The 25877-nt window shown below is 42.4% G+C and overlaps 1 protein-coding gene across 1 annotated transcript; it reads right to left on the bottom strand.

The window, feature by feature from the left end:
* Positions 1–487: 487 nt before the first annotated feature.
* Positions 488–19415, bottom strand: rybpb (RING1 and YY1 binding protein b). Its single transcript, XM_085273051.1, has 5 exons — positions 19238–19415; positions 18501–18626; positions 4334–4639; positions 4147–4245; positions 488–3814 (listed from the first exon to the last, which is right to left on the bottom strand). Exons 1-5 carry the CDS (start codon positions 19261–19263, stop codon positions 3565–3567), a joined length of 807 nt encoding a protein of 268 aa, XP_085129177.1. The 5' UTR covers positions 19264–19415; the 3' UTR covers positions 488–3564.
* Between the last annotated feature and the right edge of the window lie 6462 nt (positions 19416–25877).

The raw sequence follows: 25877 nt of genomic DNA, 5'->3' as shown, positions 1-25877 counted from the left end.
AACAAGTTAACAAGGAAGACGCTGGCTTTCCACAGGCACATCTAAAGATAGCACCAGCACTGAAAACGATGATCTTTAATGGCAGACTGGCCAATGTTTAAGTTTGGTATGGTTAATGACTTTTAGGCTTTTCTCACATTTAAAAATGTGTTCAAAGAGCCAACATTTTTTTTTTGTCCTTTCTCAAGAAATTCCAATCAACTCGATATTGCCACTCTTCAGAGTTTGTAGAGTGATTTGTTCCCGTCACGTGAACAAACTAAGATCTGCTGACGTTTGCTCAAACGTGCATGAAAGGGTTTTTTTTTTAATGTCCAGTAAGTAAAAAAACTGAATAATCACTAGATCAGTAAGTAATGTAATGAAATCTGATTACTGACTTAAGGAAAAGCAATGTCGTGCATTTGCTGTAACATAAGCACTGCAACGTGACTACAATGCTTTGTAACCCCGAACACTATACAAAGGACACAGAACAGCCAGAAAATAGATAACTTTAACAATTTTATTTGTGAAAAACTACAAGCAAAATTCATAAATAGACATTTCTATTTGAAGCAGAGGAAAATGATCGGGTTAGCCTATAAGCGCAAAGTCGTGCACATGCCAGAAACATGTATTAGTTCAACATTATAAGCTAGACAAGGAGCTGTGATCTGCTGAAAATGCTGAGTACATTTCCACACCAGGAACATAATGTGACCATTTCACAAGGGAAAACAATGACACATCAGCTATAAGTTTAAAAAAAAAGAAAAGAAAGAAAGAAAAGAAGAAAAAAAAAACTAAAACTGGATTAAACAAAGAATGGATTATTGTTCTCTCCCTACTTTTTTTTTTTTTAATTTTTCTTTTAAACAGAGCAATAACTTTAAAAGCATTGTACAAGACATCGTTATAGGAAGAAATGAGTTTGTATAATACACGTAAGTGGAATTCACGGTTAAGCTTATACAGTCAGTAAACAAGCATTCTATATTTGGGTCTGACAAACAAAGCTAAAAAATGTAACCATCTTTACACAGTAAATTAAGGTTACTGGTCGCACACAAGAACAGAACTGCTTGCGCGGGAAGGAAACAGGAAACAAACAAAAAAAAAGACTTCAGCTCCAATGCCAGTATTCATAGTGTTTGCTTTTGCACCTTTTTAAAATTCTATATACAAGCAATAATTCATATACTCAGCAAATGGCCCATTTGTCAATAATTTAACCATGAATCCTTTCTGTTGGGAGTACTCAGTCAAAGTGAATGTGGTTGCAGATAAGGCAGGTGAAAAGATGGCTTTTTAGGCCCATTTCTAACCGATTGCATTACAAAGCAGGGTTTCATTCTCTGTAAAAATTGGACAAAACATTTCCCCTCTGACCAGCAGTCCCACTTTTTTTTTTAAAGTTCTATTCACATTGCTTTTCCTCACTTTGAACACTGATTCCATATTTGAATGCAATAAAGTACATAATTACATATTAACCATCGCTCAGAAGCAGAAAAAAATAAACACATCTCCTGGACTGACAACACACATGATTATCATCCCTACGTGTGACTCTGGAAAGCGTTTGAGTGTACACAGATCAAATCCTGCCCCTCACTTCCTAGGAGGGTTTTTTAGTTTTGGGGTGGAGGGGGGGTAAAGGAGGGGACGGTTACCTCTCGTAACCTGGCTTTTAGTTGCTCTGGGAGCGGCTCAGTTTGTGAGCTGGGGCCTCCGTTAGGGGAGCTGCATGTACAATGGTAGTCCAGCAGAGCGAAGAGGGGCTCGCTAAGGCCAAAGTCTTAAGACCCAGAGCTCTTCCCACGCCCACACTGCTTCTCACTGTGTGCACGACGAGGCAACATCCACCACTGCGTGTGGAGCTGTGGTTTTCCCTCGACTCCGCTCACAGCATGATGACCTCTGCCCCAATTTAGCCACGCACAAAGATGAGTGGACAATAAGAACACCATTTACATGGATTATATTAGTCTTTATTTAAACTGTTATTCATCTCACACATTAGATAATTGCATTTCAAATTGTTATTCATCTGTCTATGTATCATGTCATTATGAAATTCCTTTGGTCCTTCAATAAATAAAACTAAGATATCATATACACATTTATTCTTTATACAATTTCATACAGTTAAAAGGAAATTATGTTGGTCTAGTATCAGCTAAGGTGAACGTGAATTAAAACCCTTAAATAAGCCTTGCTGCATTAAAATTGAAAGAACAATTGTCTTCTATTTAACTACTGCAATATTGTTTTGCCTTCAATGACAGGAGTCTTAAATTAATACAAATAAAAACAAGTCAATTGAATTGTCAGTCTTTGTAAATTGTTCTCGTCTCTGCACTCTGTTTTCTGGGTGGACTTCAGGACCACAAAAAAAGAAAAGAAAGAAGGTGGAGGAGGAAAAATAAAATAAAATCGACTCACAACAGCTTGACACAACAGGTCTATTTTTACAGCTCGATATGGTTTTACCAAGTGGAACTGCTTTTAACCATCATTCAGTCACAACAGAAAATGCTCTGGCTCCTCACCAGCTGAGAGGACAGCTCTGTCTGCAGCCAGAAAACTCAATATTTAAGTACCAAATGCAGAAAAATATTGACAGCTTTTAGTGTTTTACACAACAGCCTACACTGTACAGTTAAAGACATAAGATACTGTATAAGAGATCTGCTATAGCATACTAAATCATAGACAATCTAGTTGAAAAAGTCAGGTGTCTGAACTTTAGGTGACCTTCTTCTGATGCACAATGACCTGTACAGAAAAAGTAGACGGACCTGGAGGTCCCGACAGTGTTCAGCGAGACAGTGTTGTTGAGAAAAGTGAATGAGAATTTGATTCATCAGCACTTTGTCACATTGAGCGAATGGGCAATCCCAGATCTGCAAAACCGCTTCACAGTGTATCTAGCACCAGTGTGTGTATGTGTGTGAGTGTATATGTGTGTTGTATCTGACGTGTGTGTGTGTTGTCCTATTGTTTTCAGACTGTAGTAAAAACACTGAAGGAACGATCGATCTGCAGAGCTACACAGCAAAGCTTCAACATAAAAAGGAGAATATCAAAGTATACAGGTGCAACAGGTAATAAATAAAGGTAATAATAGTTTTAAAGTTATTAAAAAAAGTGGTGGTTATTGTGCCCAGCGGAGAATTCTTCTTTACAAAAACAAAACAAAACAAACAAACAAAAAAAAGTTGACTTGGCCTCACATCCACGTACAAATATAAAACAATACATACAAGTGTCTGGATGCTACTGGGGAGGGGGCTGAGGGGAAGGAATGAGGGTGTTATTCCGTGTAGGCCACCTCTCCTCGCCTGTGCCACAGGTGTAACCACGAGGGATATTCGCCAAGCGGGGGGCGCTTGTTTTCCGTAAAAGATGGCACCTCACTGTTCCTCTTAGCATCCAGGGGAGATCGTGGAATGAAGGCGGGTCGGCGATGGGAAAAGGTGAAATCCCTCCCCCTGTGGGATCCATAGTGTCCAGAAACATGGGGAAAGGGGGGAGCGGTGCAAGGGTGGGTCATAGGTGGTGGAGGATGGCAGCGGGACCTCAGAACGATTCGTCATGCCCCACAGAGAGATCCCCTTTTGGGGTGGAGGCGCGTGACGAGCCCTTGTCCATGCTCTCGGAACCGGAGCTCTGGTGCTGCTGTTCGGAGCCCGCGCTGGATGTGACGGTGGATGAAGATGTGGAGGAGGAGCGGGTCTTCTCCTTAAAGTCTGTTATGATCACCGTGACGTTCCCTACGGTGATAGCCAACTGCTGGGCAGTACTCCGGTCAATGTTCTTCAGTTTGGGCCTGAGGAGAAGAGAAGGAGAAAAACTAAATATTAGTAGTCACAATTGCCAACTACAACATGTGCATCTCAGCAACAACAATGGGAGGCTTCCAGCACTGTGGGGGTGGTTACACTAAATTGCTCAATTCATCGGGTGACACATGCACAGTCAGAACAAGTGCATCAAAAGTAAGAGTGGGCGTTTAGTGTAAAAGATCATTTGTGAATCAGCTGAGCTTTCCCACTAACCTTGTGCTAGATGAGTTTCTCTGACCAGAACTACTGCATAGTCATACAAGTTAAACCACGTGCTCTGTGAAACACATGCAGAGCAGGGGAGTGGGCTACGCACCTGGAAATGTGAGAGTTCTTGTTGGTCTTGGTTGCTGATTTGCCAGACTGTATGCTGTGTTTGTCACTGGGTGAACTCTGATGGCTGTCAGATTTGGGTCTGGAGGAAAACAAACGCACACAAGTGAGGATTGATATCAGCACCACTGCAGGCATGCAGAAACATGCGCTGTGATTCGTACGCTGACCTGGTCTTTTTGCTGCTGGGCTTCTTCGTCAGAGCTGGGCTGATCTCCTTCTCTCTGTCGGGTTTGTCTTTGATTGGCTGCTCCTTGTCGCTCTTTTCCTTCTCAGGAGTGTCTCCCTCTGGCCTCACTCTCTCTGGACGTTCGACCTGTGGGCGTCCTTCTCCGTTGGCTCGCTCTCCTTCACCCTCCGGGCGCTCCTTGTCTATGCGCTCGCTCCTCTCTCTCCGCTCCTTCTTGGGTGGGGGAGGCATCGGGTATTGCTGAGCCACCTGCTGGGCAACCAGCTGGGAGTTGATCCGGGGTTTCCTGTGGAGGAGATCCAAGGCACAAACATGGATTAGCCTTGTAGTAGAGCTGTGAACTGACTTTGGCCACAGACCAACGTGGTCATGCTACAGCTGACGAAGAGAAGCGACTGAACGTGGAGGTCAGCGGGGGGGAAGGCTTGTTGCTCCCAGCTGCTGCACAGGCAGGTTTGTGCAGCCGCTTCCTGGCGGAGCAGCTCTATTTTAGGACTAATCTCATTAGCTCACGGTCATAATAAAATGAATGCACAGGATCACAAGGTGGGACATTTGCAGCACGTCACTTAGGTCCTCTAATCTGATTACTGTAGGGTTGGCCCAATTTGTCACAGATTGAGATTCAGCTGGACGTGGTATTGCTGCTCCCTCTCAGTGAGCTCACCAGCAACCACAGAGCCCTTTTTTTATAACTCATTTGAAAACACAAATAATCACAAACCGCAATCTGACTGAGCATTCTTATTCAGCAGAGACAATAAACGCAAGGAAGATAAATGTCACAAGCAACTTCTAATTAACCAGAGAGGGAGGTTCACATAAAACAATTTGTTCCTGAAAACATCTTTTCTGTGGTCTCACGCCACAGAACTGCTGAATAGGGAAGTTGTGAGGTAACCCAAAGTCGGAGGGACTGAGCCAAAACACACACCTGCTGCATGATGAACATCAGCTGACAGCATCTGGGGGAGGGGGGGGGGGGGGCACTCGGGGGAGAGGGAAAGATGCCTGTAGTCTTCCAGAGACTCAGCAGAGACCAAACCGCAGCCAGCAACATGGATAATCACAAGCCAGCACTGGGCAAGCGTGGTGAGGAGTAAACCACAAGTACGATCACACACACACAAACATGCACTCGAAAAGCTTAGCGTGCAAACAAACAGCCGGGCACAGCTTAATGGCTGCTCAGGGGCCCTTTCAACAGGAACAAGTTCTACTAGTTAGATGTGTATACCCAACCTTTCCAAAACCATTTCTAATCTTGGCAGGAAGTTTCTTTCTTTCTTTCTTTCTTCTTTTTTTGCAACAATACTCCAGCAGAGCAGAAGGCAGCCCTCATCCCTTGACCTCTGACTGCTTTAGTAAACCTGTGGTCACGGAGTGAGGCTTGAAAGTTGTAGAAACTCTGCTGGTCCAAGTATCAGTCCAGACAAACAAGGGTTACTGCTGGAAAATGAAGCTGTAGTGTGTCAGACTGTTTTAAGTGGCTTGCAGTAGAGAGTGGTTTTCAGACAGCAGCTTAAGTGGCAGGGCTCAGTGTTTCAATTTAGCAACATCATATTGCCACTCCTGTTACTCTTGTTTCTGCACTTAAATCCTCGCACATCTTTCACAATTGAATCTCCGCTCTCCAAGTCTCCCAACCTTTTAGTGGCCCGCTGCTTATAAACTCAGAGCTGTGTCCATCTTTTCTCTTTTTTTTCTGCTGATTCGCTCCCAATCCTCAACTGCTCCATCAAGCTCGTTTATTCTCCTCCTGCTGTGAACTATTACAGAGTGAGAAGGAGAGGGTGGGGACCCGCAGCTGATCAGAAGACAATCAATTGGGGTATAATAGAGCATCATGTTGTAATGCTTGCACTACATTTCAATCAATACAGCAGCTGTGCTGAATGCTGATGAGCCCTGGGCTGTTGATCCAGGATCCATTAGCTGCTGTGGTTCTCTGGAGCCCGTTTTCTTTCCCCTCCTACCTGCTGCCCCTGTGTGTGGCCTCGTTTTGGGAGTGTTCTGTGGGTGAAAATTAAAGCTGGGAGAAATCTCATCTTTATAATTGCCAACCCTATCCTATTCCCATCAAAGAGATCCCAATTCCACTTTAATTTGGAGTAATTACTTCCTGTGCTGAGTATGAGAGGTCCTAATTGGAAAAGCCAAACTAAACTCAGCAAAGCTTTTAAATACAAAGTGATGAATTTAGTAACTACAGTAATGGACTGGATGTTGTGTGTCACATCTCCAAGGAGATAAAGCGTAATGTTCGATGACATTAACATGAATTCCTGACATAGGATTTTCCTTGTCCTGTCTCGATGGTTCTCTCTATGGGAATTCAACAGATCTCTGGACCTCATTCAGTATCATCATCATGCTGGAAATATGCACAGCTAACAAAATATGAGAACGTATTGAAGGTTTTAAATCTACTTCTTTAACCCACCGCCACGAGTAAACAGACAGGATCCAACAGGGCCAGATATCATTCTTTGTGGCAGCCAGTGCTGTGAGTCAAGGAGGTGGTGAATGAGTGAGTGACTGATAAGCCCATTGCAGAATTGATGCCCTGGTCAGAGCTTGAGATTTGTGTCGACAGCACTGGTGGCAGCAGAAGCCGTCCTGCTGGTTAGCCGGTGATTCAGTGCCAGCTGTAAGTCAGCCATGAGCTGTTGCTGGCATGACAGAGCCACTGCTCTCTTTACCCCATTATTTATTCACTGACCATACATCGTGACTTTGCACACTGCTGCTCTGTGGCTCATTAACACGCCGCTCTGCATGACACTACGGTGTGTGCTACTGGATTTCATGAAATAATAGAGGCCCTGAAAAAGTCTCCTGCTTAAAAACCATTACGGTTCATTACTGAATTATTCCACATTGTTGAACATGGGAGTGTACTAATTAAACTACAACACCGCTAAAATTACTTTTACAAGTGAATATCCAAATCAAATAAGAAGCATCTATATAGCACAAAGGAAAATGGATACTGGGAGTAGGACCAAAAGTAAACCCCAGGGTCCAATTGCAGAAATTGCTCCAACCTCCCACTGCTGCCAATATATTCCTGGTAAAGTGTGTGTGTGTGTGTGTGTGTGTGTGTGTGTGTGTGTGTGTGTGTGTGTGTGTGTGTGTGTGTGTGTGTGTGTGCGTAGGTGTCAAGTGTGTAAAGCCTGCTGTTGAATCATTTCCCACTGTGAGGGCTTACAGCATATTACCTCCCCTTCACACAACAATAGGCTGTGATTGACAGCTCCTCCCATGCTTGCCTCCAAATTCCACAGACCGGGGGGGAGGGAGGAATGGGGAGCCTCCCTCTACGGGATGCCCTGAAATAACTATCATCATGCTTAAAAGCTCCTAATTCAGTCAGACTGACACCCATAGTTAGACTGCTCCACTCAGCCTGAACTGTCACAGAGGCAGACACACCTCTGCTCAGCTGGTGCTCTCACTGGTCAGAAGCAGCCGATACTTGCCAGCCAGGAGCAAAAGCTGAGGCTGCTATTTCAGAGGCAACTCTTTCTACAGAAACTAAAAACAATGAGCCTGAGCACTTCACAGAGAGAGACTAATGAAGAGAGGGAATGAGCGATGGAGAGTGCGATATACAGACGGACACAGAGAGTGAGAGAGAGAAGGAGGAAAGCCCTCATTAACACAGCTCTTTTATTTGAAGTGCTGTGGAGGACAAGCAATTATTTCCTGCCAAACTGAGTGAAAGCAGCGGCAGACAGCTGAGCGAAGAGGAGAGAGAGAGTGAGACAACTAAGAGACAACAGAGTTCTTTGGCCAAGGCCAGCCCGCTAAAGAGCCAGGCTATTAAACGTCACCCACTCCCTCATTCAGATATCAGCGCAGCAACAATGGGGGCTTCATTTCTTCAGTGATCTACAAAGTTGTTCTGCAACTTGAATCCTGCATACATTCATGGCCAACCTGAGTTTCTCCACTCACAGCTGAAAGACTAGAGAGCCTCAGCCTGGAGCACATGTTTCAGATCCTGCATCTGAGAATGTCACGGGCTTTTAACATCTCGATCAATGGAAATCACACCTTATTTTTAAGTAATCGATTGTCCCACTCTGTTAACCTCATTATTCTAAATGATTCACAAACACAATTAAGAGGCTGATATTTGCTACACGTTAAATCATATTATTCTAGTTATTTTATACATAAATGATAATAGACCCAGAACTAACAAGATGTCGAATGCACATCTTTATGTGCTTTTATAAAAATAAAAACTACATCAACTGGTTATCCCAGCACTATAACCACAGAGTAATAACCAACAGGCTTCATGTCCTGAGCAACAAATTCCAATAATCATCCTGTGACATCACCTTCACGTTTTGATGGGAGAGGAGGCTTCGAACTAGTATGGTTTGAGGATAGCTGCTGCAGCCAAAGCATATTCAAATATGCAAATTACAGGATGTTCACACTCAAAGTAGATGAGTTAGTATACAGGTTTCTGATGATATGACTGTAGCATGCAAATTGCTTGCAAAGTTTTATTCATTAGTTTATTTATTTTTTTTAGACAACCCCTTTTAACAAAATGCAGCCACACTGACAGGAAAAAAAATAATCTTGTGCTCCTCCCAAAATGAAAAGTAACACAATCATCCTGCAAGGCTCCATCCATTTTATTCTTGTGAAAATGAGAAGGACAACTGTCTGACTAATAACAGCTTATGACAGCATACTGCCAAGTAATCAACCCCAAGACCTGGAAATTATAGCCCTACTGATGCTCTACATGCACACATATTTCTCAGCAGTTCCTTTATGCTTGGATCTTTCTGTAGACTCAGTGTTTGCCACCCCTGACTAGAGTAAGCACAGGCCAAGAGGTGACAGTGCTGCCATGAATGTGGTTACTATAAGATGGTGATTTGTCTGCACAGTTTCTCAGTCTGTTGTTTAATGCTCGTCAGTCTCTCTAGACTTTCTATGACAAGCAGCTCATGGGACCTGCCTACTAAACTGTTTGGTCTAACTGCTAATAAGATTTTCTCTGAAATGATGCGTAAAGTGGTATCTTCATGTCTAAGGTGATAAGGTGAAAAAAAGTCATAATTCCTGTGGATTGCATGTTATTCATCTATAGCACATCCCACCATTATATTTAAGGAAAGTTAAAGCAAATTCAAACATAAAATCTATCAGCAAGATTTTTTTTATTTTAATGAACTGTCACTTTGTTTGGCTGGAAAGAATTTACTTTAACTAGCAAATAATTCCTTCAGGCAAAAAAGAAAAAAAAAAAACATTTACAAAAATGTGTAATAAATAAGTAAAAGTACAGGGCGACAGCTTCAGATGTCAGAACAAAACCCAAAGACGTTCACTGCTTAGCACTTATTAAAGTCACCTCATGCTTTATAGTGTTCTTGTTCCGCACAGCTGCCCCCATTGAGCACTGCATGGTACCACATGAACCAGAACCCAACCTGCTACAGGTTAAGACGGGAACTGCAACTCACAGCAAATCTTTCAGAGGTTCTGAAGCAGTGACGTTTTCAGTAACCAGACGGAGACCGACTGAAGAGGCAGCTGACTAAACACTGATCAGAAAATCTATGCAATCACTAAAAATGGCATTTTCAGTCTAAATAATCACAAGATCTGTCACCAATTGCAAAATATGTAGTTTTCCTTAGTTGCTGTAGTAAATCCAACTGTTGGATCACGCATCCCTGGAAGGCTATTCCAGTGAAGTTTCACAAAGAACGTGACTTTTGACCTTACAGATTTATCAAAAACATGACAGTATCATTTATCAGCAGAAACTGGAAGTGGGCGGCACCTCCCTGCCTGCGAGTACAAGTGAACCTTGGTGCCAAGAACACCTCTCTCAAGGCGTTTCTGAGATATTGCATTGACAAGAATGATCAGCAACCTGAAAAATAATGCCTTCGGCTCACGACACTCTTGCATAAATATGTGAAAGTGGGACACTGAATATAATTTGATTCCTTTTAATATAGCTTCATAGCCCACCATGGTAAAGAATGTGTGAGAAACACTGGCCTTAACTGACCCAAATACAGTACGTACCTTATTTAATGTGAATTTAAATTGAGAAATTACATATACAAATTCCACTGAAGTGCAGAGCTTAGGCTCCCAGTGATGAAATTTTGCACCTGAAGAGACTGGAGCAGTGCTGTCACCTCCAGCCATCCATGGGTAAAGTAATGTGTGTAAGTGAGTGTGCTGCAGAGGCCGAAGCACCTCAAGAAGAGCCTGGGGCTATAGCACTTCTCAAATCATTCTCACTGCCCACCAGAAGCATTAAGCATTCAGCCCTTCATCTGCTCCTTCCACTCAGGATTTTGAGGGCTTAATGTTCGAATCACTTCTTCACTTCTTGTCTCTACCACAAACATCTTAAGAAAAAGCAAGCAGCCAGAAATAGTATTTTTCCCCAGTGGTAGCTACCATATAATGCCATATCATGTCAGTTAAACTACAGGCTGCAAACAATCACAAGGAACTCTGATTCAACAACCCACTTGTTTTTCAGTCAGCTTTGACTTGACTCTAGCTTGTGTGTGTGTACACAAGCAAGTGTTCAGATTTGAACATGACTGAATACAGTGAATACCTGTTTTTATTCAGTTTACTTAAAACTACTTTTCAGTTCAACTACTTTTAAATTTCACACTTTGTGTTGGCACATAAAGCATAACTAGTTTTGTTTGATTATATTAGAAAAATAAACACAGAGAAGACAATAAAAAGGGAGGAATAAAACGTTCCTGCAGAACACTGTGATAACTGTTAATAACATGAACACACAAAGAACTGCCCAACATTATTTAGCTAGCGCAATGATATTTTACAGCCTGCAGCTACAATCTGAAATTACACGAAGAGCAGTAGATATGAAATGTTAATTATTGATAGTTAAGCTGGAACATACAGACTTTGCAAACAAATTCTACACAACCCATTAATCTAAATTTTAAAAGCCTCTGATTCACAACTAGGAGATAAATTAGCACAAAGGCCCAATTAGACATGCATTAAGAATAAGGCTGCCTGTTTTTGGCAAAAAAACATAAATGGTATGATATAGCACAATTTTTCATAAACTTAAAATTCAGGCAGTTACTGATGTTTAAACAATTCTCTAAATATAATTAAAATGAAAAGTAAATGAATGGATTATGGTTGCAGAGAGCTTTAGTCCTGGATTAGCAGGTCTTTTTGACAGTAAAGAGCATCTCCTAAGGGCAACTGCCTATCCCACCCAATCTGCTTCTGTTATGGGGAGTCTTGAGGGTAAAGACAGGAATGATGAGAATCCCAGGCTACAAAAGGCTTGTGTTCCTCAGGAGACCTGCACTGTAGCCATGGGGCAAGAGAAAGAGATGAGCCGGCAGCCAACTGCTGCGCACCGCTTAAACTGGACTGCATGAGAGACCCTGAGCGATCCAGACACAAAGACAGCTGCAGGCAGCTACAAATCCTTCCTCGGGTTCAGCTACAAAACCCTGAGAGTTTTACTTCCTCTAGACTCATCTTGTTAACTTTCAGTCAGCCTGACTCAAGCTGTAAATAGAGTACGTTTAGGCTTTTAAGTAGGGGGCAAAGTACACCTCTGTGAAGGAAAGGCATGCACTTGATTTATAACAAGGAAAAAATCAAAAGAGCTTTGCAGAAGAAGAAAATCTGTTACTTGGAAAATCAGAGCAACAGATCAGCGTTTTTTTTCTAGTTTCTTTTAAATTTAATCTATAGCTTAAATTAAAATCAGATTTCTCACCTTACTGAAAACTTTAAAAGTGTCCTGTATTTTCTTTTGCTATAAATACCTGAAGATTTGCTGTTTTCTGTGTATATACACACATATATATGTGTACACACAGTGAAACAAAGAATGCTTTTATTGTGGGTCTGGTCTCAGTTTCAGAACCACAGACATTACCCCCCTAGTTTCTATGAATTAAAAAAATAATCTACTCATGGTCCTCTGTGGATTTGCCACTGTGTTTCTATCAAATTTTATTAGGTGTTCTATATAGACATTGGGTTTCTTGAAAGCACTGACACCTTCATCCTCATACAACAATAGAACAACAAGAAATGACATTCTGAGAAGAATTCACTGAAATCACTCCAAGATGTCTCAACTTTTCTCCAACAAGTGTTTTGCACCATGCTGACTGCTGTGGGCATGGCATTTCTGCTTCTCCCAACAGCCCAAAGAGAGTCTGTATACCTTTATGTGTGTTTTAAAAGATAATATAATGGACAAATTTAAAGCACAGAAGTCTAATATGTGCAAATAATGCTTTATCTTCACTTTAACTAGCCTTTCCATGACTGACCTTTCAGGCTATGAACAGCGAGGCATCAAGCAGACTGACAGCAAGACATTGCAAAAGCACTGAGCACATATGAGCTTCCTCCATCAGCAGCACTGTCACATTACCCTGTATCACTCATTTGTTTTCCTCTCCACCACCTCTCAATCATTCTCTCTTTGCTCTTTTCCCCACTTCCTCGTCACTTTCTCCTCGTCCATTATCCCCCTCCCATCCTCTATAAATCCTGCAGCCTTTAACTACGTCTCTTCCTCACCTCACCTCTCTTCTGTTGCTTTGCCACGACTGTTACCCGTCAACTGGATCACTGTATCATTACTGCTGTCCTATCATATTCTTACCCATTCACTTTAGAGAAAACACAGCCTGGTTTGGAATTTCCTGAGGAAAAAAAAAATCACTGCGCTGCCAAAGGGGACACAACACCTTCACAGCAGGCTTGTGTTCTCCTTGTGTTCTACAAAGGGAACAACAGTTATCAAGCAAACAAAAACAAGATGTGAGGGAAACCCGACATCAAGAGGGCAAAGGTTCTGCCAAGCACGGCAGCCAGGACTCTTTCTGCAGGATTTATTATGCACTATAACCCGTGGCTTGGCAAGACCAAACAATCAACAAGATCAAACCACTAGTAAGGCAGTCGATTCCTAATTCGCTCTCAAACTCGTAAAATTTTGCTGTTCTCTTCCCATGGATGAATAGTGGTGCTAGTGGAAATGGAATAGGCTGTCCAGTCTTTCCCTCCCTGGGAAATGATGCGCTTCACTCTACTTTATCCCCCGGAGACTCTTGGCTCAGTGAGCACATCCCCCTTACAGCCAAACCCCCTCTCTCTTAATACACACACATAAATGTCCAGACATAACGCTCCCCTTCTGTCCCTTTACTGGTCCATTTCTCTCCTGTCCTCTCCTTCTCCTTACTTACACTTAACAACTCCCCCTCTCTTTGTCCTCACATGCTTTCATTCCTGTATTTTCAGAGGACTCCTCGCTCCCTCACTGTCACAGTCATTTGCGTGCCTCGTCTTTTTCCTGAATGGGAGGAGCCCCTGGATTCAACAGCTCTCTCAACATTTCTCCGTTTTGTCAGATTGCCAAATTGGCTATTGTATTTAATCACTCACACTGCCAAATCCCATGAAGTAATTAAGAACTTTTAAATCCGGCAATTAACATGTAAAGATTAGGGCTACCCGCTCATGCTCAGGGCTTTGGTGCAGATGCTGATAATGCTGGATAAGCAAAAGCAGTTTCCTCTGAGTGGGGGCTGCAGTGGGGGCTTGTGCGAGGGAGTGCGGATATAAATTGAGCGCCCTCTTATGTAATTCCATTATTCCAGACAATCTGCCTTAATGTGACAGTGCGAAAATCCACGCTTTATAATAACCATTTCGTCATAGCATAAGACAGACAAAACACACACAGAGACACATGCAAACGCACTGACATAATTATACTATGTGTGTATAACATATACATATACAAACACTGATGGACTTTCCTCATTTTTTAACCCTATATTAAGATTTTAGAGCTAGATATCATTTATATTCCAGCCACTCTGAATCTCCTTGAGGACAATAACTGAGAACATTTGACTTAAATGCAGCATGTTTGCAACAGTCATAAGACACAAGACGAGGTAACATGAAATGCAGCTGACTGGAGAGAATTAGCTTGTTTTCACTTAGAGCCTCACTTGTAAATGTGTGTGTGGGGGTGTGTCATATTTTTAGCTAAATCAAATTAAAAGAAAACAGGAGTGTTCAAAAGAGTTTACATTTTAGGCTAAATACCTGGCTACTAGACTCAAAGATATGTTTTACTTGGAACGCATCACAAAGGATGAAATTTTTAATTACAGTGCTATACTTTCTTTACTTTCATGCTTTAACTTGTCCATCTGCAGTCGCTGCGTTTTAACTAGACTTAGCCCAAGTTGAATATTTTCTTTTAAAATGATTCATTAGAGTTTGAGAATTAACTTGTAAGACCTTTGAAAACTACTTTTAAAGGTTCAGGTTCTGCCGCCTTGCTTGAGTCTACGCATCAAATAAGCTGCACATTTGCATTTAAGCTTTTTTAAACCAAAACGCAGTACTGCATTTTGCTTACGTGTCAGAGACACCCATTTATCCTGTTTTATACAAAGCAGAGATGAAAGCTGCTTGAAATGGTTGACTACAGAGTGGAGATAACAGCGCAGCAGTCAGAGACTGAGGTACCTCAAGACTTCCTGTGATCTCCACCATCAATCAACTTTAGAGGGCTCCTAATGGTTTCTCTCTAGGCCCCGGGGCTGCCAGAGGTTCATACCAAACACAACCACAAAGCAAACTGATGCACAGCAACACAGTGTCACATTCACACAGTGATCAGGTTCAGATGCCAGAAACATTTAAATATGATAGCGGCCACCACAAGGGATGCTAATGCAAGACCTACTCCAATTACCAAAGGAGCGGGCACTGAATGCAGAGGCTGAACACCCGGGCTGTTTGGACTTGTAGATTAGCAGAAGGTCAGGTGCAAAAGCAGGGGTGCTTTTTGTTTAAGAGTCAAGAGTGGCAGAGGGTACATTTAGCCTACTTGGGTATCATGTTTCAACACTGAGCTGAACTGGGTCAACAGGTTCGAGTACTCGACTGGGGAAGACGGGGCCTCTCCCTGCATGCTGATGCCACAGTCTTGCTCTTGTTAATGCACATTTTTGTCTCCATTAGCATGAATCACAGGTGAATATCTCACAGCTAACTACGTTTCCTTTCGCTGTCAGGGGACAAAGTGTGATTCAGGTCACCATCTCCAAATCTGCAAGACCCATGTCACTTGTGTGTCTCCCATCAACACCAGAGGGGTGTATAACGAAACATGATTGACACGGCCAGGATTTTTTGTATTAGCCGGTTCAACGAAACCGTAAAACCACATGTGCAATAACATGTATCACAACAGTGACTAATAACTTTGTTAACCCAGGCACTCTTCTTCACTGTCTGTGGGTGCTCACATTAATGGGGCTGTCTTATGCGTCATTTACTCGTCCACAGAAGTAACACAAAATGGATCAACTATGCGTATTGAACAGATTTATAATGAATAGCCTACACCCCCCCCCCCAAAAAAAATGGAAAAAGCCAAGCCAACACTGGTACTGCAAGTAAGGAAAGAAGGCAACAGAGCAGAAAAAAATATTAATACGTAAATATATTTATATCTTCACTCAGTGCACTGTCAGTGCTGGATTTTAATTTGTGATTTGACAGCTGCACATTAGAGCTCTGACACTTTCAAACTGACACATTTAAACATCAGTGCATTCAGCTCTAACACGGTCTTATAGCTGAATGTTAAGAGATGTAGAAATCACTAAGGTTTTTTTTTTTTTGCCAGATCGTAGCTAAATAATTTAAAGTGATTTATAAATCCTGCTGATAAATAGCCTATAAACAAACTGATTAATTTCTAATCTGTGTTTTATGAGCTGTAATTCCTGCAGTGTAAAATGGACTTGGCAGCAAATTAAAAATCTACGTAAACACATATATTATCTCTGAATTTTACACTGAAACTCTGAATATAACCTGCATTGGACCAGGTTGCATGCTCAGCATAAGTTGCTATGGTGATCTAAGCAGGCAAAAGGAGAAACACGTGCATGACACTGAAAACTCCCAACATCGATACTGCTTTGTAGTACAGCCCTCTGGTGTCTGGCTTCGTGCACACTGTGAGGATAGGATGCATCAAATTCAACAGAATGAATTTTTCTGATACTGGATTCCCAGACCCCCCAGACTCAATACGTAACTAGGAAATAGATACTTTGTTAGCTGGTTACTACCTGTTGTACCCAAACATATTCAATAACAGAGAGTTTTGTGACTGACCAGATGTTGATGGCCAGGACACAGAAAAGGAACTCTATATCGTGGAAGGAGTGAAAAGAACCAGCTTATGCACAATCACCCTGCGCAGAACAAGCTTTTTCAAACTTGCTTTAAAACACAATCATGTCACACTGACTGAATAAATCAATACCCAGCTTCGCTCATCTTGTAGCAAACACAAACCGGCGATCCAAATCAAACTTCAGCAGCGAGGAGCTCTAATTAGCAAACACGTGTGTCCTCATGCATAAACACACATCCAAAGTAGAGCCCCAGATAAAAGCAGCAAGACAAACATCCACACACAGCCTTAAGTGTAAATCATTTAGCTGAGAGCATTTTGCTTCGTCCCGAGCTTTGCCGGAATACATCAAACAGTGAAGAAAAAGATGGCTAATTAGTACTCATTAGAATAAGAGGCAGCCCCACAACTACACAGCTGCATTAATCAAAGGTTAACTATTCAGATCAAACAGGAATGTGTGACAACCACACCGATGATGTCATGCGCTTTACCAAATAGAGAAAACTGGACTGTTGCCAAATCTTGGTAAATGGGGATGGAACAGGAAGGCTATGACACACTCGTCTCCGCTTCCTGCTTTCATACAGCGTGCTCAGCCTACATCATCAGCTGTGGTCTTAAACTACACGCTGCTGGGAAAAAAAAGATCAGGGGGGAGGGGAGACTTACAATTAAGATCGGGCTCAATCTTTTGGATTCTCAGCAAACCAGTCTAGTGTTTTCTCCCCATATGTGCCAGGAGTGTCAGACAAGCCGCTTATGGTAAACCACAGCTGTAAAGGTTAGAATGCGAGGGAACTTGTCAACAAACCCACAAATGACTCATCTGTCTCTCCATTACCACCATGCGACTGGTGACATTAGCACACAAACACAGGTCACGGCACACGCAACTTATCACCAAAAACATTCCCCAGAACAGAAAGAGTAGGCGTGAGTATACACAAAAACGAAAGGGAATCCCGTCAAGAAATTCAAGTTACACAATGATTTCATCTCAGTTTCCCATAAAACAATGCCTTCTGCTGACATCACAGATTTTATTCTGAGTTAAACTTAGGGGAAATGTCTGGAACAGTCACACAAACCCGTTACTATAAATGTTGACATTCATCTAGAGCAATATCTGAGAGCAGATTAAGGAGAAATAAAACAAGTTTGACTTCTGGTTAATAATTTACATGTTTTAGACTGACAAATATGATTTTCAAGACACAAGGCCATGCTTTGAAATCAGAGTGCCTTAAACTACTTGGCACAGGCAGTAAAAAAAAGTCTGTTAAGACTTTTGAAATGCCAAAAATTCATGTTTAGTTTGCATCCAAACGCCAATCATAACCACAAAAATAAACTTCCCATCAGTCTCAGGCTCAATAAATCCGACTGTATGAGTGTTAAATGACAATCTGCAATCCTACAGGTAGGTGAAAGGCGCGCAGACACATTCACCTTGTTTGACTCGATGGGGGGTTAACAAGGGAAAAAAAACAAAATACAGCTCCTTCGATGTTGTGGATGCATCGTAGCTGTACAGCTATCATCAAGGACGGTCCCTCTTCCCCACCCCACCCCCTTTGGCTAGTGAAGCACGCAGCCTACCTAGACTGATGCATTAAAAAAAAAAACGCGAAATACAATGTTTAGCACGCATAAGACGAGAAACTACAGCTAATCCAGACAGCAGCGGGATGTGTTTGCAAAGACTGTCCATCAACAAGTCCTCATTCACTCACGGACAAATAGGCTGTCGATCAAAGTTGTCATTCCCATAAATTGCGATGCAATGCTGCTGCAGCCAGGCAAGGCAAGGCAAGGGGGGGAGGAGGGGGAGACGAGACGCTCAGACGAGTGGGAGAGCGAGGGAGAACGAGAGCTACGTTACCTTGTGGATGTGCCCTTCCTCACATCGCAGATGCTGCATTTGAAAGCCTCGGCGGTGTTCCTGAAGGTACAGACGCTACAGTCCCAGTAGCCGTCATCAGCGGTTTGTTTGGCTTGTCTTTTTGGCCTTACAAACGACACAAATGTTAAGGTCAAGTTAGTTTCTGAAATACCACAGATATAATTCACGAATAAACAAGAAAGGGGATTGTGACAAACAGAGCGCGTTGTGTAATAAACGAGCTCCTCAGCAAAGCCCGGGGCATGGTGGTGTTGTCATTAATATTGGGTTCGAGTCCCGGCAGTTAGAGCTCCTTGGTTCATAAATCTCCACAGCGGCGGAGCGAGCGACTATCCACAACGTCCGATTGAATCGCCAGCTAGGCTAGCGGGCAGGCAAGCACTGCTAAAAATTTCGGCATCGAAGCTTAGCATGTCGGCTAACAAAACCAATATCAAATAATGCCCATTTCGACATTGACCCTGCAAAAGGCTTCGTCGAGACGCAAGAGCGTTTCAGGGAATGCCAGGCGTATCCTCGGAAAAAATTCCCTTTGTCTGTTAACTGACTGGGCTGTAAAGCAGCGAGTAGCCGCCATAGTGACTGCACTATTCTAGCTAGCTGTGGCATACCAACTGAAAAAGGGAGAAACGATCCCTGTGTGAGAGAAACGCATCCAAATATCGAGCTCAAAACGCGCAAAACAAGTCGAAATCGACAGCGAGCGGTCGCATTACCTGGTAGGGCTCTTTTTGTCACCCATGGTGAAGAACAGTCCTCGAAAATAAGAAGAAAAAGGGCCTCCTTTAATTGTCAGTGAGTGTAGTATGGTCCTGGTAGAGCCGCTGTTGAAGCTGTTGGCAGACAGGCTCCACTCAGTGCTGGCTCGAGGCACGGCACAGCGACTGACTGCACTTCAGCACGTGACCAGCAAACAGCCAATCACATCTTCCATGGGTTTAAAAGTCTGGCTTGGATATTTAGTAGCTATTTTAATAACTACTACAGATATTTGACAGACCGCTCCTTTACCCACACACATACATATCTACAGATTGCAGCGTTGCAGCGCTGATACAGCTTGCAACTCTTGTGATTAAACAAACATACACAGAACTTGTAAAGCGCATTAAAAGCGCTTCAGAAGTTAAATGAGGAAAGAAACAATACAGGGAAACAATAAAGAAACGGAAAGAAACGTTACACTGAAGCTATTCACAGAAAAAAACATATATATACACGACATAGGTTTGCCAAATAGACAAATGTGTGTTTTTTCTTTTTTCTTTTCTTTAATCATGTCAACAATTTGATATTTGCTCCATTTCAATCAGTTTTCACCTTCACCAGGACTGCTTGCTGTTATCTGAATGAAGAAGCCCAGGTACATGCAGGTGAATCTCCATGGGCACGCAAACATCATCACGTAATTAAGCCCTACACTTAAACTCTATAAAAAGTGTTTTCACATACATTATGTCCACTTAAATATGCACTGTTTGTCACAAAAAGCAATGCTCTTGCATTTAAAATACATCCACTGTGAATAGCCACATTTGATCATTCAGTCTCATGGACCGTATTACTCCTCATCAGAAAATGCCTAAGTGGGAAAGTTACTGTTTACTCATGCAGGCACAAGTAACTCTCTGGGTCTCCTGACTGATTCTAAACTATACAAAGACACAGAATCCTTATACAAGAGAAACTTTTATCCACTGTACCCTCCCGGCTCTAACAGGCTGCATCCTGGAATGTGCTGGAGCAAGCAGTGCACCTCTTGCGCGCCTCCACTCTGCCCAGGACAAGGCTCTCTGTGGGGGAGGCCAAGCGTGAATCATGTAGGCTCATTAGCTGCTCTCCACGACTCCAGGTCCTATTGTGAATCCCTTGCCTTTTCTGTTTGGAGTGAATATCCATTCCTCCACGTTAGTTTGCCCTCCGCCCAGTGATTACCTCTGCTTAGCTCATAGCATGCTGCTCTAATTGAGCTTCATCACGGTGGCCTACTGATAACTACAATTCAGTCAAAACAACATTACGCATTGCCTCGCTGCTTCTGTAATGAGTTCCTGGAAAAAAACTGGGGTTTTTTTGTTTGTTTGTTTTAACTTGCAAGTTATACACCGCTCACTCGCACAGAGTGTACTGAGTCGAGTTCATTTGTATTCACTGTATGATTCCTTGGAGCAACGTTTTTCTTTTTTTGGGGGGGAAAGACCACAACATTTGTGCAGGCCCAGCTAATTTATTGATACAACACAGATGAAGAGCATATTAAAGGAGGTGTTTAGGAACAGAACATCTGGCCTGAAGGTGAGAGAAGTGCTCTTATGATGCAGATTCTTCCCTCCCTACCTGAAGGAGATTAGGAATCTGGAGAACTGGTGCCAGAGGAACAACCTCCTTCTAAACGTCAGTAAGACAAAGGAGCTGATAGTGGACTTCAGCACTAAGCAGGAGAGGAACTACCAGACCCCCGTCATCAACGAGTGCCCAGTGGAGAGAGTGGACAGCTTCAAATACCTCGGAGTTCACATCACGCAGGACCTGTCATGGTCCTGTCACATCAACACCGTGGTGAAAAAGGCCCGACAGCGTCTCTACCACCTCAGACGCTTGAGAGACTTCCAACTGCCCTCCAAGGTGCTCAGGAACTTTTACTCGTGCACCATAGAGAGCATCCTGGCGGGAAACATCTTAACCTGGTTCGGGAACAGCACCATGCAGGACAGACGAGCTCTACAGAGGGTTGTGCGGTCAGCTGAGCGCACCATCCGCTCCGAGCTCCCTGACCTGCACTCAATCTACAGCAGGCGGTGCTGGACCAAGGCCAGGAAGATCGTGAAGGACCTCAGCCATCCCAACAACAGACTGTTCTCTCTGTTGAGGTCAGGAAAGCGATTCCGCTCCCTGAAGACCAACACAGAGAGACTGAGGAGGAGCTTCTTCCCGCAGGCGATACGGTCTCTCAATCACAATCACACCACCACACAGTACTGACCCACACATATGGTTCTTACACACACACTGGACTTTCTGGACTTTGGTTTTGCACAACACTGGTCACTATATTCTTCATTTCCAGTTAATACTTGTACAGCTGCTGTTATTGTGTATATATTTATTTATATTTAGATTTCTTCATACATTCTTATATAGTTCTATATTGTGTATTGTGTATTTTGTTGTACAGTTATTTTATTTTCAACTTTAATTTATATATTTTATCTTATTCTCCCAGTTAAATTTACCCTTCATTCTAATTTGTGTTGTACAGTTATTTCATTTTTAACCTTAATTTATATTTTATTCCTTCCTAGTTAAATTTACCCTTTTTAATTTTGCATATTTATTTCCTATCTTATTCATAGCCTTTCCTTTTTTTGTTTTCTTTAGGTCACGAGCAGTTGTCCAAGCATTTCACTACATATCGTACTGTGTATGACTGTGTACGTGACAAATAAAATTTGAATTTGAATTTGAATTTGAATTTCCCTCATCAACTGCAACCTTAAGCAAGGCGCTTGCATTACTCGCAGACGATTTCACAAAACAAACAGTTAGCCCTCATCCATTATTTATGAGAGGTGAGGAGCCGAGTTTGAACAGCATGGCATTAAGGTGGTGAAACAAATCAGGGGTGAGCTACGCAGAAAGAACTTTGAAGGCATTTTATGATGCCGAGGAGGATGACAGTCATGCCAATCACGCCGGTGCAAAACTGCAAGAAATCTAATTCCACCAGGCTCGAAGAAAGTGCGAATCGCTGTCAGATTGTTGGTTTGCCTGCAACTCAGAACTGTTGAGACTCGATCTGACTGCATCCCTCATCTCAAACAAGCACTTTGTTTGAAGCGTGAAGCAGCCTTGAATTCCAATAACTCCAGAGAGCTGCAGAGCGTCTGAGAGTAAAAGATTGGGGTTGTACTGCTTCTAGGCATGAATGTGTAAAATCTGAGTAATGTCGGGTGTTTGGAGGAATCACGGGTTCAGTCTCTGCAGCAGCCAACATGCTCATCAAAAATCATTGCTCTGTGACACAATACACAAAGACACATACACGCCCAAACCCCCAAACAACGATGTCCATATTGAAGAATTCCACACCTCTTTGTTTACCTCTAACACTAAGAGTTCTTGCCATGGCTGAAATCAATGTATTCTCTATGTAAAAAGGTGGAATGATAGGTTATGAAAAAGTCACTTGTAAGATTTGATGTTCTACTTTTTTGATGCAAATACTCATCCTTAAAGTGGACTGAATAGCCACGATAGAAAGATGAGGACATGGGATAGAGGGTTAACAGTGCAGTGACCTGTCCACGGTGTACCCGCTCTTTTACACTATAACAGCTTGGATAGGCTTGAGCCCTGCTAGGATCCTAAACTGGATAAATGGTTAAGAAAACGGATGGATGGATAATGGGCACATTTTTGGACCATCCAAAGGGCAAATGGACTGGTTCTTATATAGCACTTTTCCACCTGAGCACTCAAGAGTATTTTATACAACTCACTCATTCACCTCATTCACCCAAGCACTTTTTTCTACACCTAAGTGCTTTCTTTCTAACATTCACACGCATTCACACTCCAGCAAAAGCATCGGAGAGCAACTTGGGGTTCAGTATCTTCAAGGATGCTTTGGCATGCAGACTGGAGCAGCCAGGGAGCAAACCACCAACCTTCTGTTTAGTAGATGTCTCTTGTGCTGTTCACAGCAGTGTAAGAGGTTGTAAAAATGGAAAAAGAAAGAAACAGTTGTGTCAATTATGACCAAAAAAAAAGGAAAAAGCTCTGAATCCTGGCTCTTTTCTCACCTATCAGATAGCAGCCAACCGACTTGTTGAAAATGTGGATTTGAGTGTGGTTTAGAAGCTATTCATCCAACCAGCCATCACTCACGTGAAGCATACTGCCAAACACACTCATCCAGAAAACTCTAGTTTGCACAAACCTGCTGTTCTCGTTTGTCCTTTTTTTTCCCCTCGCCACAGTCGGACCTTAACCCGGTGTTGTGATTGCCTAGCTCTAATCTAATCATCATGCAACAGTTTTCCTTTAACCCTAAAGGTCTCTCCATGTTTGAAGTGAACTACTTTGTACAGTGTGTCATCCGACCGCATCTTAAGAAAAAGATGTTTATAGCTGTTCCAAATGGCTCACAGTCAAAAACAGGGTGAAAACCCTGCTGTCAGAGAGAGTGGTGAGACATGATATGCATTTAAACGGGGATAAAAGCATAAACTGTCAGAAGGTTTTTCTCCTCATAGGCATTCACAATATTCTGCCCATTTGGATATTTGAAAAGTGAAAAACGCTTCAGTTCAAACACCAAAACGGGGGTCAGGGATCTCAGATGTTCCGCTATCCAACAAACACAAGAGGAAAGCCTACGGGACACCAAATAGTAGCTGCTGTGGCCAGATACTGCATATAGAGAGAATAAAAAAACAAACTGGCATGGCTGCAGTAAAACATGTTGAAATCGAATGTAATCCACAGCTTTGCAAAGTGTGTTAGTGGTACCGTTAGGGTGAAGGTGAATGTGTACTATGATGTAATGGTTGGAGCTCTGCATGTCAATTCAAGGCTGGACAAGATATCAGTGCACGAGAGAAAAACAGAACAAGTTCTCACTTGTAAAAGAAATATTGGAGATGAAGTCCTGTTCACTGAATCCTTAGACTATCCTGCGTGTCACGGTGTATTTAAGCTGAAAGATTACACCTTTATTAACAGGACAAAAACAAATCAGATGTCTCCAGGAAACCTGCCCAAAGCTTGAGCAGCAGTAAAACACCATCGCACAACAACTGCAATTGCACTTAGTGAAAAATAAACCTTCTTTTGTCTCAAGCACTTCGGTTTGCATCGAGGATCAGAAACTCCTCTGCAATTTCACCACAGGAGCCCACTGTGCAATTTCAATATGCCACTGAACCGTTTATGTGTGGGCACACAGAAAGACGTGCACGCTGGTGAGCACAGCCACACAGGAAAACACACCAGAAATCAGTTTCTGAAAATCTCTGTATGGGCCATTTCACTCTGTTTACTCATTCCTTGAGAACATTTTGAAAGTGGGAGAAAAGATAAGATTGAGATAGAGGGACAAAGTGGGAGAAATGGCTGATAAAAAAAAAGGCCATGGGACTGCAGATTAAGGACACCTCTTCTCTTTCTCGCTTTGGCACTGTTCCATTCACATAGAGGAGAAAAGTGACTAATGATCATCTATCACAGAATTCCCTACTAACATTCCTTCAGTCATCCACACCTTGCATCCCTGAAGAGAACTTTATTTTACTCATAATTCAAGAAATTTTATCTAAAAGTTGTTCTCTGTTACCAGTGACTGCTGCCTGATCCACTCTCTGTGTGGGGGAGGGGCCCACATACACACATACGTGTTCAGCTATCGCAGGATGTTCACTTAAATGAAGTTCAAGCCTTTTGTCTTTTCTTTAAACCTAAACTAAACCTAATTCTAATTTCATAACATCAAATACAAGCTTTAGTAATGAGGTTCTTTACATAGCACTTCTGAGGGGGAAGGAAGTCACAAAGTGTTTTACAACAAATACCAGCCAATGCCAAAAAGCAGAGTGGAACCACACAAACTGAGCCAAATGACACAAAACATAAAAATTATACCCGTCTGACCGGGATGACTTTTAAGCTGCGTTAAGCCTTTTAAAAGAGGAAATTGAGCCAAGGGTGCAAAGAGTGAGTGGCCAGTTTTAGCATTTAAACGGGTCTTTGAAGAGGTGTGAAAATATAGGTTTAGAAAATACATATAGGTTTTTATTAGATTGTGCTTAATTGTTTTTATCCTTGGTTTCCTCTGCTAAAAGTCTCGATGCATGCTCAAGAGAAGGAAATCCCAGGAAATTGATTCTGGTAATCTGGACGTAGCGTTTCAAAGCAACTGAAGAAGAAAAAAGTCCAGTCTCAGTCCGACACTGAAGAAACCACTTAGCTGAGTGACGAAACTTTGCTCCCTGTGAACATCCAGATGACCAGAATCAACTTTCTAGTTCAGTCATGAAGTTTGGACGAGAGGCTCTTGAGAAACCTGCAGTTCACAATCTCCTGCACGATCGCACTTAGAAAAAGTACAAACATGCATGCAGTGAGTGTATGCTTCTGGCGGTATTCTTTTCAAAAAACTAACTTCACGTTTTTTGCACGTGATGCGTTTAGGGCGCACCTGTAAATTGTGGCTATACTAAATTAAGCAGACGTAAACTCTCCAAACAGGCTCTGCACTAGTACATAATCATTTAAGTGATTTAAAGCCTTCTTTCTGCTCCCCACCTCCCTTTAGTGCAGATTCCTTAATGGATATCACCACAAGTCCTCTTCCCACTT

The sequence above is a fragment of the Mchenga conophoros genome, linkage group LG5, assembly GCF_057382185.1.
Source record: "Mchenga conophoros isolate Kocher_MC1m ecotype Shallow Benthic linkage group LG5, M_conophoros_male_GT1.1, whole genome shotgun sequence".
In the NCBI taxonomy this organism is placed as follows: Eukaryota; Metazoa; Chordata; class Actinopteri; order Cichliformes; family Cichlidae; genus Mchenga; species Mchenga conophoros.
The sequence above is the reverse complement of the archived record's forward strand: the minus strand, read 5'-3'. Positions and strand labels throughout refer to the sequence as shown.

Coding starts and splice junctions, on each gene's coding strand:
- rybpb (XM_085273051.1), bottom strand. CDS start 19,263: ATGGGTGACAAAAAGAGCCCTACCAG. Junction 4,640..18,500: donor AGGAAGGGCACATCCACAAG/GTAACGTAGCTC, acceptor TCTCCTCCACAG/GAAACCCCGGATCAACTCCC. Junction 3,815..4,146: donor AAGAACTCTCACATTTCCAG/GTGCGTAGCCCA, acceptor TCTTCTCCTCAG/GCCCAAACTGAAGAACATTG.